The 13,991-nt window shown below is 58.1% G+C and overlaps 1 protein-coding gene across 1 annotated transcript; it reads right to left on the bottom strand.

The window, feature by feature from the left end:
- Positions 1 to 4,514: 4,514 nt before the first annotated feature.
- LOC138727877 (sodium-dependent serotonin transporter-like) lies at positions 4,515 to 12,347 on the bottom strand. Its single transcript, XM_069870703.1, has 13 exons — positions 11,867 to 12,347; positions 10,154 to 10,288; positions 9,802 to 10,021; positions 9,425 to 9,563; positions 9,017 to 9,151; positions 8,253 to 8,356; positions 7,731 to 7,858; positions 7,361 to 7,473; positions 6,944 to 7,075; positions 6,716 to 6,815; positions 6,407 to 6,507; positions 4,742 to 4,909; positions 4,515 to 4,595 (listed from the first exon to the last, which is right to left on the bottom strand). Exons 1-13 carry the CDS (start codon positions 12,078 to 12,080, stop codon positions 4,515 to 4,517), a joined length of 1,770 nt encoding a protein of 589 aa, XP_069726804.1. The 5' UTR covers positions 12,081 to 12,347.
- Between the last annotated feature and the right edge of the window lie 1,644 nt (positions 12,348 to 13,991).

The following is a 13,991-nucleotide window of genomic DNA, read 5'->3' as shown; positions in this document are numbered from 1 at the left end:
ACATAATCCACGGAACGCGTTTCCTGATGTTTCCAGCCAAGCTTTGATTCTCCCCATTTTGAAAACAGGGAATCAGCACAATGCGGACAGTTCAAAGGCAGCGAGTTGTTGGAGGGTAAGAGGTGTTGGATTATCAGAGGCAGGGCAGGGGCCTGCCTCCTCCCTTCCAACAGCTCCAGCTGAGTTAATAACAAACAGAACATTCATGAATAAATAAGAGTCCAGGGTTGTTTACTTAGCTTTTTATTTGTACAAAGAGACAGAGCAGGGAGTGAAGAATGAATGCAAACAAGAATGCTGCTCCCAGGAACTTGGAGCTGTAGCTGCAGGCTCTGCTATACACACTGATGACTAGCACGTAGCTACAGGGTGAGTTTCACACCAGACGGAGGACAGAAAAATCAGTGATAAAGGACTCGGATCAAAACCAGCAAAGGATCAGAAAGCAATAACACAGCGTTACCTCGCTTCCTCACTCACATTTCATGGGGATTAGTAACTGGAGCACTCCTAAAGCAGACTGCTACTCTTGTTTTACTAATACAGCAGGAAAGAACTCCCCCCATTGCAATGAGAGTGTGCAGCGTCCTTTAAAACTAAGTGAGTAGAAAACATAACGGATGCAGCACAAAGAGAGCAGGTCAACACAATTGTTCTGCAAGTTAAGTTTTAAAATACTAAATAAATTACTAGCCCAAACGTCCCCTATGTTAAATACCAAAGTAGTACTTAATGAGCAAAATCCAGTTAGTACTTTCAGCAGTGCAGAACCAAAAATAGCAGCATTCAAATGCAGGTGTGACTTCAGTGTAAACACTTGAACTTATTACTCAAAGAACAGGTCTGTCCAGAGCTGAAACACAAGGTACTCCCAGAGAGCCTGAGCCCAGCAGTTTCAAGGACCTGCCTGGCTTAGAGACTTCTGGAAGCTCCTGTTTGCAGTAGGACAGGACCCTGCTCAGAGCACAAATCCACCTGCAAGGAGATGAGTGCTCAGCGCAAGCTGGAACCCCTCGCCTACATCCTAGTTTGTAACAGGTTCAGCATGGCTGTTTTGGTGCAAGGCTAAGAGTTAAAGCAAACACTCTCAGAATGGCCAGCCTGGCCCCAAGCAGCTGCACCCGGCTCTGCTCTCACTTCAGAGGCAGCAGCCACAGCTGCCGAGGGTTGCCGAGCTTCTGCCTTTGGATTATTTTTGACCTCAGGACTCAGCCTTTAAGCAAGGAACTGAATCAAAACTAGAGGTGGTATAAACGAGCGCGTGGGCCTGCCCGGCAGCCAGCGATGTCAGCAGAGTGGCCGTGTTCTCGTGCTCCCTGGCGCTGGGGAGGATGGAGGTCATGGCCGGTCACGTTCCCGCAGCCTCTGGGTGCACACGCACCCCCAGGGATGCTCCAGGCACATCACAACAGCTCAGCCTCGCTGAAACGCTGCCTTTTGGAAAGAAGCGGCGTTGTCAGACCCTGCTCAAACCCAACCAGGCTTGGAGCGGCACAGGAATCAGTCTGCGAGGACCGGGGCGTCCTTCCCAGCACCCAGACGAAGCGATGTCACGATGGAGCCACGCGATGCTGCGCGGGCCGAGAGCTGCGTGCATGATTTCAGGGCACGGCACGGCAGGAGAGGTGGTGGGACGGCTGGATGTCAGGGTTGGTACCAGGTAGGATTGATGCGCGCCACGCAGGAGGGATGGTTCCATAAAGATTGGAAGGATGAGACACTAGGTACCAGGTGGGATGGCTGGGTGTCACGCGGGGTGCCAGGCAGAACTGATGGGTACCACAAAGGATGGATGGGTACCACAAGGGATGGATGGATGCCACACTGGGTGCCAGGTGAGATGTCTGGGTGTCACGCGGGGTGCCAGGCGGAACTGATGGGTACCACAGAGGATGGATGTATGGATGGATGCCTCGCTGGGTGCCAGGCAGGACAGCTGGGTGTCACGCTGGGCACCAGACGCGACGGATGGGTACCACCAAGGATGGATGGGTACCACGCCGAGTGCCAGGTGGGATGTCTGGGTACCAGGCTGGGGGCCACACTGGATCGCTGGATGCCAGGTGAGCTCAGCAGCGCTTCTCCCCACCGTGTCCCACTCCGCTACCGCCGCCGGACGGGTTTGTAGACGCAGATGGCCATGAGGATGATGGTGAGCAGCAGGGCGCTGAGGATGCTGCCCAGCAGCGCTGCGGGAGGAGGCAGACATACAGGTCAGGCTGCTCGCACCCTCCCCGAGCCGTTTCCCCAGCTAAAACCCCTTTGCGCCCCCCTGGGGAGGCAGCAGGGCTGCTCCCGGCGCTGCCCCCCCCGTTCCCCCGGTGGCCCCTTACCCAGGTTCTGGTGCCGCAGCACAGCGAAGGGGCGGCCGCGCTGCTGGGCGAGCGTGGCCAGCGCCGACATCGCCCAGCCCCGCAGCGCCATCGCCGGCTTTGTCAGCCCGGGCCCTCCCCTTCCTGCGCCCCGCCCCGGGCACCCACCGGGGAGCTGGGGGAGACGCGGGGACGGGCGCCCCCCGGCCTGAGCATCCCCCAGCCCTGCGTGCTCTTCCAGCCCTGCGTGCATCCCATCACCACGGGAATCCCCAGCCCCACCTGCTCCTCCAACCCTATGTCCACCCCATCACCTTTAGTATCCCAGCCCAATGTGCATCCCCAACCCCTTGTGCATCCCCAGCCCCACATGCTCCCCCAGCCCTATTTGCATCCCCGGCTTCACGTGCATCCCCAGCCCCGTGTGTTCCCCCACCCCTATGTGCATCCCCAGCCCCACATGCTCCCCCAGCCCTATTTGCATCGCTATGTGCATCCCCAGCCCCATGTGCTCCCCTACCCCTAATTGCATCCCCAGCTTTACGTGCATCCCCAACCCTATGTGCATCCCCAGCCCCATGTGTTCCCCCACCCCTATTTGCATCCCCAGCCCCGTAGGCATCCCCAGCTTCATGAGCATCCCCAGCCCTGCGTGCTCCTCCAGCCCTGCGTGCATCCCATCACCATGGGAATCCCCAGCCCCACCTGCTCCTCCAACCTCATGTCCACCCCATCACCGTTTGCATCCCAGCCCAATGTGCATCCCCAACCCCTTGTGCATCCTCAGCCCTGTTTGCATCCCAGCCCAGTGTGCTCTCCCAACCCTATGTGCATCCCCAGCCCCACATGCTCCCCCAGCCCTGTTTGCATCCCCGGCTTCACGTGCATCCCCAGCCCCATGTGGTCCTCCAACCCTATGTGCATCCCCAGCCCCATGTGTTCCCCCACCCCTATTTGCATCCCCAGCCCCGTGGGCATCCCCAGCTTCATGTGCATCCCCAGCCCTGCGTGCTCCTCCAACCCTATGCACATCCCCAGCCCCACATGCTCCCCCAGCCCTATTTGCATCCCCAACCCCTTGCGTATCCTCAGCCCTGTTTGCATCCCAGCCCAGTGTGCTCCTCCGACCCTATGTGCATCCCCAGCCCTATTTGCATCTCCAGCCCTGCGTGGTCCTCCAATCCTATGTGCATCTCCAGCCCCATGTGCTCCCCCACCCCTATTTGCATCCCCAGCTTCATATGCATCCCCTGCCCCATGTGGTCCTCCATGAGATCCCCCAGCCCCACGTGCATCCCAGTCCCTGTGAGCATCCCCAGCTTCATGTGCTCCTCCAACCCTACATGCATCCCCAGCCCCATGTGCTCCCCCAGCCCTGTGTGCATCCCCAGCTCTGTTTGCGTCCCAGCCCTATTTACATCCCATCACCATTTGCATCCTGGTCCCCATGTGCTCCTCTAACCCTGTGTGCTCCTCCAGCCTTCTGTGCATCCCCAGCCCTGTTTGCATCCCATCACTATCTGCACACCAGTGCCAGGGCCTCTTCATCTTGACCCCAGCATTTGTTGTTCAAACAAGATGTATTAAGGTCTTTGCCTGGCTGCAGCGCTGCGGTCCTGGGAGCAACCTGAGGGGCCGCACAATTTCTCTGCTGCCTTCTACCCTTTGCACCAGAACAAGGTGTTTGTGCGTCCGGGCAGCAGCAGCCCCTCTGCCTCCCCCAGCCCTGTGCTCCCAGCTGCCCTGCGGTGCCAGCGCACTGAGCTCCATCTCCTCTCCCTCCTCTGATCTCCTAATCATTGATATCAACTTTATTTTCCACGTCACCCCCGGCACGGCTAGAGGCATGCACTGCTTGCGCCGAGCGCGTTTGCACAGCGAGGGCACGAGCATCTCTCAAAGGCGTGTTCACGGCTTGTACCATCAGCCAGCAGTCTCGCCGCAGCCGCTGCGCCTCCGCCTTCGCCAGGAGTCACCTCCAAACCAGAAGAGTTTGGTCCTTGGCTTTCTGCAGCAGGTGCCGTGGTCTCAGAGGGTTCCCTGCCCGCGGCGAGGACGGGCTCTGGTCTGCCAAGGGGGACGCAGGGGGCCGGTGGCCACGAGGAAGGTGACGGCAGCTTCTCTTCTGCCTGTCCCCTTGCTTCATCAGGGCAGGAGCAAGAAGCCGGAGCAGTCTCTGCCTCCCCTGGACGTGCGGCTGGACTACAGGACAGGTGCCATGTTCACCCCTTCTGCCTGGGGGGCTCGTGTGTTCTTCTCGGGCCGGATGCAGACAGCGAGGCGCTGGATGGGGTAAGTGGGCAAAGAGAAAAGGCCACAAGTTTCCTTCCCAGCCCTCAACCCTCAGTCTCAGCTTTACCCGGGTAGGGGTCCCTACCCACCCCCAGCCTGCCCAGGGGCCGTGGGATCGCCCTCGCCTCCCTCCTGACCTGCTTGAGAGACCCTGGCGTCCAAACAAGCTTGTAGACCATGTAGAAGGGGATGCAGATGAAGGACGATGCTCCTATGAGGTATCCTACCGAGATGCTCCACGCGGGGTACTGGTAGCTGAAGAGCGTCAGAGGCGGCTGGTCCAGGAGGGAGCTGATGACTATGAACTGTAACGAGCGGTTGAACCGGCTCGTGGGGCTGGACCACAGCAGGACGTGCCCCACTGCAGGTCACAAGCAGGGACAGGGCTGCAGCGGGGGTGTAAAGCCCCCCAAACCCATGCAAACACAGCACGGGGGGCCAGGAAAGCTTTTCCGTGATGGCCAGGCATCCCTGGCCAGCCAGCCCCGTCGGCTCCCCACGAAGAGCAGATGAGCTGCAACATCAGCCCAGCACCGATGGCAGCTCATCCTGTAGGTTAATGTCCACATCCTGCTGCCAGCGCTGCTTCCCTAAGCACAAAAAGCCAGCGCGGATGCTGCAGTGACCTTTCCCAAGCTGCGACCCCTCGCTAGGTGTGGGCTGGGAGGTCTTCATCTTCTTCATTTGACAAACCCCACAGAGAGAGAGCGGCCTGTGAAGGATGCACGTCCCCGTGCTGCCACGCGATCATTCCCTGTCTGCTTTGATTATAATACTTCTCTCTTAATAACCTGGACAAAGCACACGGAGCCGTAATTAATCCTCACAAGGCCTCTCTCCTGCTGCAGATCCGGTGAGATTAGAGCCCTCTGCTTCTCGCAGACCTTTGAAGTGCCGGGGGAGCTGCTGTTTCAAAGGGGACGGATGCAGCCCCGGTGCTCAGCGCTGCGGAGCTGCCAGCGATGTCCCCGCAGGTGGCTGTGCCAGCGACAGGGTGGGATGCTGCACAGGGACCTGCGGGCAGCCAGCTGCTGGCTCCTCGCTTCACCCTGGAGCTGCGGGAGAGGCTGGAAAGCGCACTTCCAGCTCCTTTTCTTTGTGAAATTCCCTGTCCCAGACACCAGGTCCTACAGCCCCAGGACCTGCTCCGCTCGCCCAGCACCATGTTCATAGAACCATAGAATCACGAGGTTGGAAGAGACCCACCAGATCATCGAGTCCAACCATTCCTATCAAACACTAAACCATGTTCCTCAGCGTCTCGTACACCTCTGCCTTAAACACCTCCAGGGAAGGTGACTCAACCCCCTCCCTGGGCAGCCTCTGCCAGGGGCCAATCACCCTTTCCATGAAAAGTTGTTTCCTAATGTCCAGCCTAAACCTCCCCTGGCGGAGCTTGAGGCCATTCCCTCTCGTCCTGTCCCCTGTCACTTGGGAGAAGAGCCCAACTCCCTCCTCTCCACAACCTCCTTTCAGGTAGTTGTAGAGAGCAATGAGGTCTCCCCTCAGCCTCCTCTTCTCCAGGCTGAACACCCCCAGCTCTCTCAGCCGCTCCTCTTGTTCTCCAGCCCCCTCTCCAGCTTCGTTGCTCTTCTCTGGACTCGCTCCAGAGCCTCAACATCCTTCTTGTGGTGAGGGGCCCAGAACTGTTCATCCCATGCGAGCGAGAGGGGAGCGTCCAGCAGCGCAGGTGCCCGTGGAGCCGGGCAGCGCGGGGGCTGGCGAGGGAAGAGCAGCTCCCCTGTGGTGCCTTCAGAGCAGGGTTGCCAACCTGCTCTTTCCTTCAGGCTGGAGACACTCACCGCTAGCAAGGCAGGGCTGACGGCGACCCAGCACACCTTCCAGAACATCCCTGGGGTGAAGCCCAGCATGGCTTTCACGTCGTGGGAGAATCTCTGTATCCCTGACGGAAGAGAGAGCTGTGATGGCCTCAGAGACCCCGGGGAGGACACGGTGCAGGCACAACGCCTTCCAAACCCCATCCCAGCCTTACCAGGAGCCACACACGTGCTTTCTTCCCCCGGCTCCCCTGGCATTTACACACACATGTGAGGCTAAACACCCGTGTGGGTGCCTGCAGGGTGTTTTTCATAACAGAGACAGCTTCTTACCGTAAAACCAGGAGACAGCTATCGTTTCCAGCAGCACCACGGCCAGGATGGAGCAGCCGGCACCAAATTCCTCCAACAGCTTCACCACGTAGGCTCCCCCCTGGAAGAGCACAAGGGAGGGGAGGATGGCTCGGACGCTGCGGGGATGTGGAGCAGCTCCTTGCCAAGGTCCTGCACCGGGCTTGTTGTGAGCAGACGTGGGGGAAACGGGAGCAGCGCGGGACTCACGTAGGTGAGGGTGCTCAGGGAGCCCAGGAAACACACTGTGATGAGGCCGAGGACGAAGAGCTCCCGTCGCCCGGCCAGCACCTGTGGATACTCGTCCATCACAGCCGTGATCACGGCCTCCAAGCCCCCAAACTGCAGAGGAAACACGACCACGAGAGGTGAGATGCGGGACCAGTCTCATTCTTGGGAAAAATCTTCCTGTCCCCTCCCTCTGGAATGATGCTCCCCTCTAACAGGCTTCGGAGGAGCAATCTCAGACCCGCTGGAGATGACGGTGTGATGCTCCCTCCATCCCCACGCTCGGAGGGAGCAGGTAGCCCTCCTTCTAGAGGTCACAGCTCCCTTTGTCACCCCCAGTTCCCTGGGGGACAGAGCCCTTCCCAGCCCCGCTGGGGACACGGCCGTCACGCTCCCTACCGTGCTGTCCAGGCCCAGCGTTATCATCATCAGGAAGAAGATGACGGCGAAGAAGGTGGATCCTACCATGTTGGCGATTGCTTCGGGGTAGGTGATAAAAAGGAGGCTCGGCCCTAGGAAGGGATGTTGGTCTGTTTTCTGTTCCCCAGCTGCTCTGGCACAGCCACAGCCGTGGGAAGAAAAGCCAGAACGGCTGTGCCTGTCCCCAGCTGAGCGACAGGAGCCAGACACCTCGCTGTCCTCTGCTCCTGGGAACCAGCCCTGGGCACAAACCGCTGTGCCAAAGCCCAAGCCTGCAATGACCCTGGGCATCCCCTGCCGTGGTGCACAGGCACCGCGGGGCGAGGACGGGGCAGGGAGCGAGGCAAACCTTTATCTCTTGCAACGTCCTCCACCTCCACATCTCTCATCTCAGCCATGTAGCCCAGCACGGTGAAGATGACGAAGCCGGAGAGGAAGCTGGTGAGGCAGTTCACCGTGCTGGTGACGAGCGCGTCCCTAGAAAGCAGAAAGCGGTGAGATATGTCCTGCAGCAGAATCAAATGCTGCTGGAATATTGTCAGCCTTGGCATCTTGGCTGCTTCCCTGGGAGCTGCTCCAGTGCTCCACCACCCTCTGGGGGAAGAACCTGCTCCTAATGTCCAACCAAACCCTCCCTGGCACATCCTCCTGGGTCCTATCGTTGGGCACCAGAGAGAAGGGTTCAGCTGCCCTGCTTGCCGGCACCCCCACCAGTTCCCTCCCCGCGGAAGAATTCCAAACCCACTAGTAAAGTAGGGAAAGAGGTTCAGCCTGCACCCACGGGGCACAGGAGCTGTTGGGATGTGGCTCTGCTGCAGCCCTGCTTGGTGCAGCCCCCCCCTGCCCCCAGGGACCCTCAGCTGGAGCTCACCGGTAGCAGTTGTTGTGGAAATGGTTGTAACTGGCCAGAGCAAGGAGGACACCAAACCCAGGGCCCAAGGAGAAGAAAATCTGTGCAGCAGCATCAACCCAAACCTGGCAGGAGAAGCAACAGGCAGGGTGGAGAATGAGCAGGGCATCCCAGGGCTAGGATGGGGCTGGGAGGTGCCCACCCCATGGCACGGCCACCCCAGGGCACAGGGATGGGGTTCTTGGTGGTATATGCCAAATCTTCCCTGGTTTTTGCACTGTCCCACCATGAAATATCCCACAAAGGGAGCTGCTGTGGGACAGAAAGAGCTCGATTCCACCCTGGGGTCCTGCAGCTGCAGAATTAAGCAACAACAGCTGAGCTCCCCCGTGCCTGGAGCAGGGACGAAGCAGAGGGGAGCCCTGAGACCCCTGTGCCCACTCCCATCCAGGCAGGTTGCACACCAGCATCTCATCCCTCATCACCTTTAATGAGAATTCTCAAGTGCTGCCTGCTAATTGCCCACAGGAAGCCCATTGTGAGGCCAGGGCGAGAGCGCAGCACAAACAAAACCCCGCAGCGATGAGATGGGTGATCCAATTATAAATTTACATTTCCAAGAGCCTGTCCAGGTCGTTTCTGTGGGAACAAGGGCCCCGTAGCCCTGCTGCTCCAGCCTGGTGGGCAGGGGTGGGTGGGCATCCCAGGAAAGGGGGTCTGGGTGCTGCCACCCCTGGGCTGGGGGGCAGCGGGAGCCAGGGCAGCGCGTCCCACCGCGCACTCACCGCGGTGCTCAGGAGCTTGCCCCAGTCTGGACGCAGGTAGAAGATGACTCCTCTCCAGGCGCCGGGCAGGGTGGCCCCTCGGACCAGCAGGATGAGGAGGACGACGTAGGGCAGCGTGGCCGTCACCCACACCACCTGGAGAGAGGCAGCCGTCACCCCCAGCACCGGCACAGCTGCTCTGCTGAGCACCCAGGAGCTCGCTCCCAGCTGCCTTGGGTGGCTGAAGGGTGGGGAGAAGTCACCACCTCAGGGTTAAGCAGCCAGGTGAGGTGACAGAGCTCGCCAGGGTTCAGACCCTCCACCTGGCCCTGGCGGGGATGCCGTGTGCTGGGCTGCGAGCCCCCACGAGCCCAGGGCTCTAGCACGTCGATGCCCAGGTGAGGGTAGCGCTGGAACCCTCTTTCTTACCTTCCCTGATGTTTTCACCCCTTTCCACAAGCTGAAGTAGACGATGGCGAAGATGAGGAAGAGGCAGAGGAGCAGCTGCCAGTGGATGCCACCTATGTCATACAGACCCCCAGCCTTCTGGATCTCCAGGACCTTCCTCCTGCAGGCAAGGCTCCCCGTGGCCGGGGAGGTGTCTCAGGCCAGCGTGGTGCTGCTGGCTCTGCCCCTGTGGGCGAGCAATCCCGTGCTCACCTCTCCCCTGGCACACTGAGGAGTGGGACCGTGAGCTCCCCACGAGCATCCCCAGGTGAGAGCCTCCTCCCAGGCACCCCGGTCCTGCTCCCAAGTGCCTCCAAGGGGATGCGCCCCGATTTAAACGCATCCATATGGGCACTCACGTATAAAACTCCTCGGCAGGAGACCTGGAGAAGTTGGTCCAGGTCACGTTGCTCTTCCCGAAGTAGTTGGTGCAGTTGGGTGTGTTCCAGGGGTTGTCGCAGCTCGCCCAGGGCAAGGTGCCGGAGAAGGAGGAGTAGAGGTAATAGAGAGCCCAGGCGATGATGGTGTTGTAGTAGAAGGAGACGTACAGGGCGATGATGCAAATGGCAAAGCCAATGCCTGGGGTGTGAGTGGAGCAGGCTCAGCAGCCGGCGCTGCTCCAGCCCTCTCCCCGCTCCCTGGGATGTGGCTGCGGGGACCTGCACGGCCCCACTCGCCAACGCCGCTGGCCTGGGGCTGGAGGTCTCTTACCTTTAAAGATGGGGCAGATGCGCTTCCAGATGGGAATGACACCCGTCCTGTGGAACTGCCCCAGGGCCAGCTCCATGTAGAAGAGGGGCACCCCTCCGAAAACAGCCATCAGGGTGTAGGGGATGAGAAAGGCTCCTGCGGGGCGAGGAGCAGAGTGAGCACTGCGGCCCCACGCCGGCTGCCCCATCGAATCCTCCCGCGGCTGCAAGGATGGGTCACGGAGCAGGTCGAGGGGTTTGGATGCATCTTTGTAAAGATACATTGCAAATTATCTGTTCAGAGGGGCTCTATGTGAGGACTTTGCCCAGTGGCACCCCAGCTTACTGAGCTGCTGTGTCAGTCCCAGCCTTCAGCGAGGAGTGATGGTTTGGTGGGGTCGGTGCTAAGAGCCACAGAACCCATCAAGGCGCCATTGGGGCACCAAGAACCTCTCAGGTCTAGAAGAGTTTTGGAGAAAATCCCACTGAATATGCATGGTCACCCCAAGACACAAATAATTAACGCTGTCATCTGCATTATTCATAACCATATCATCCGTAGCAGGGCTGCATTTGTACCCCATGGAGGTTTTGGAACTGGAGCTGTGCACCATGCTCGTGCAGAATAGTCCTGCTGGGATTAGTTAATTTAACCCCCACGGCTCCTCTCTATGAGAAACTTCCACATGCTCCACCCTCAGCTCCTCAAGGGTTTCTCTTCCAGGAACAACTTCAGCTGAGGGATGAGCCCACCGCCGGCCCGGATCAGCGCTCTCGCTCTGCACGGACCACGAGCCTCCTTTCCAAGAGCTGCTCCTGGAACTCCTCACCCTCCTGCGTGCGTGGGGTGGATGAGGAAAGCATCTGCCTGAACCACGTCCAGGAAAAGCGGGTAAAGTTTTGCTCCCAGCCCCACAGGAGCAAGTCACAAATAACTGTGCTTCCGTGTGGGCACCTGGGATCCCCATTTTAGCCTTGAGTACGGTACTAATTATCTCCTTCTTATTTTCCCAAGCAGTTGAGGACGTTACCCGAATGCTGACTTTGGCAATTAAATCCACCGTGCTTTTTGCAAACAGCACAAAATTTTCATTCCTCACTTTTTTAATTTCCATGCAAGAGGTCTTTCCACCCGGCTCTATTTAAAGCAATTTATTTAGGTGTCATTTACTCAAGGATTTTTCCTTCTCAGTATCTTAACTCTCTATCTGTTGTATCTTAACTTTCTGTTGATCGCTCAGAGAAGGGAACACCCTGAGCGACACGGGGGCTGCGCACCCCGAGGAGCTGAGGCTGCTCCGCAGGGTCCAGCACTGTGGCTGGGATGCTCGTGAGGATTAATTTTAAGATATGAACCATCAGAAAGCGTTGCTTTCATAAAGCCACAAAATCATAAAGTGTATGAACCTCCCACCCCAAATCTGCACATTCTTAAACCTTTTATGCAGCTTGGACCGTGCTGGTTTTCTCTTTGTGATCCTAGAGCACCTCTAACCAAACTGGGGAAGGAATGAACGACGCCAGGGAAAGAGTCAGTGGAAAGGGATTTTGGATGAAGAAAGACACAAAACAGAAAAGAGACTGAAGTTGGGTTTGTCTCTAAACCACCCTCTCCAGAGAGGAGCAGTTAAAGACAAAGAAAGGAAAAAAACAGCGGGTTTTTCAGCATGGAAAGATGAAACACACGTTTCTTTTCTCCGAAAGAAGACTTAAGTAACCCTAGCAGTGTCCTTACCCCCTCCGTTTTGGTAGCAGATGTAAGGGAACCGCCAGACGTTGCCCAGATCGACAGCGAAGCCGATGACCGAGAGGAGAAAATCCATTTTTTTGCTCCACTTGTCCCTGGGGTGGGATTGGGGCCCCGGGGCCGTGGGGCTCGCTGTGGGACCGGGGTGGGTGGCTGTGCCCTGCCAAGGAGGGCTGGGCACCGGGAAAGGCTGCTCTGCCATCCTGCCACCCTGGTAAATCCTGCAGGATTCAGGCTGAGTAACTTGGGGATGGGAAGGATTTCTCTGTTGCTGATGACAGATCCGAGGAGGGGAGGGTCAGGCTGACTGCGCTTCCCCACCTCTCGCTGGAAACCCACAGCACTGAGTGCAGAGAAACCCTCTGATCAAAGACGGGGCGGGGAGAGCAGTTTTCCAAGCGGAGGCACCAGGGACCAGCCTCACCGCGTGGATTTCTATCCCCTCTGCTCCCTGGGTCTGCACCCGGGAAGGTGGATTTTGAGGCTGATTTGCACACAGAGGTGGTGCTTTTCTTCCTGACAAGAAGTTATTTCTTTCTCCTTGATGCAGTTTGCAATTACCACACTGCGAATGACGACACTGGACCCACCAAAGGAGTTGACTGCTTGTTCTTGCAGGGGGAAACTCTGTGGAGCGAGGGGAGACAGAAGGTGCCACTAAGCCAGGAGATAAATGAACTCAACCAGCACTCGCTGGGAGCTCATCGGATCCTCGTGGACTCGGGGCGCCTCTGGGCCCTGCCAGAAGGCAGCATCGCTTATAGAACCATGGAATAATTGAGGTTGGAAAAGACCTCTAAGCTCATCCAGCCCAACCCCACTGTGCCTGCTAAACCACGATCTGAAACGAAGAGCAGAGCTGCCCGATTTGAGCCGTCCCGCATCGCCCCGTCTGGATCTCACGGACTTGCTGGGTCTTTCTGCAGGGGTTCGAGTTGGTGCAAAGGAGCCACTTGGGAGCGAAATAACTTTTGCAGCCTGGATGTAATCGAGGAGCAGATGACAGTGTGCCTAGAGCCATTTCTCTCTTCATTTTGACAGTTTAACAGCAAATATTATTTCCAATGAAATGTGCCTGTGCACCCTGACAGCCCAGGCAGGTCCCTGTGTCTCACCCCAAGCCGTGACACAGGGGCTGGTGCCACGCGAAGCCCTCGTCTGGGGTCACCGGTGGCTCCCTGAGCCCCAGGGTGGTCTGGCACTGGCTTTTCCAGGCGCTCTCTGTAATTAAAAGAAGCTACAGAAGAGATCAAACCAGGAATAGTGCTTCTTAGGGCCACAGTTAGCGGGTTGCTGTGACAACATGACGCCAGCCGCCAGCACAAGAAACCTCTGGACACTGTTAATCCTTCAGACACACTCATGGAGGAGTGTGGATTGTCCGGTTAGAACCATGCAGGGTCTTTTTGCTGTGGCTGCTGGGGCTGTCTGAGGCTCGAGGGGCTGATGCTGGTCCCTGGGCAGGTGCTCCGGGGCTGCAGGAGGGACAGGCTGCATCTCAGTGGGTCCAATCCAGCTGGGATTGAACCTCCCCTGCCCAGGGAGGTGATGGAGTCCCCACCCCTGGAGGGGTTTAAAAGCCGGGCAGACGAGGTGCTCAGAGATCTGGTTTAGTAGCGGACAGGTACGGTTGGGCTTGACGATCTCGAGCTTCTTTTCCAACCTAGCGATTCTATGATTCTGTGATGATTCTGTGACCCCCCAACCAGCTCCTCGCCTGCACAGCGTGAGCACAGGAGTCCTGGGAATGGGATAGTTTTGGTTTAACCTCTACCCTTCCTTGCCCTCCTATGTTTGGCTGCCACCTCACCACGTTCCCTGACCCAGAGTGGGGACCCCAGCAGTGGACAATCAAACTGGGGGGCCCAGCCCCGAGCTGCCCCTTCCCCGCAGGCAGTGATGGGTGGTGGATCCACTCCTGCCACCCCCCTGCTCTTGATACCCACACAGGGTGGGCTGTGCTCACCATCGCTTCTCCCTCTCTGCCTGTGGAACTGAAATAATTGTTCCTTTTAACACCTCTCATGTGAAAACACAACAATTTTCTGCTCATGGGTTTGTGCAGACGGACTGGGAGCAGCTTTCTGCAGGTGCTTTTCTCCAGGCAAAGAGG

Source organism: Phaenicophaeus curvirostris, chromosome 17 (genome assembly GCF_032191515.1).
Source record: "Phaenicophaeus curvirostris isolate KB17595 chromosome 17, BPBGC_Pcur_1.0, whole genome shotgun sequence".
In the NCBI taxonomy this organism is placed as follows: Eukaryota; Metazoa; Chordata; class Aves; order Cuculiformes; family Cuculidae; genus Phaenicophaeus; species Phaenicophaeus curvirostris.
Note: the sequence above shows the minus strand (reverse complement) of the source record. Positions and strands in the feature narration are given on the sequence as shown.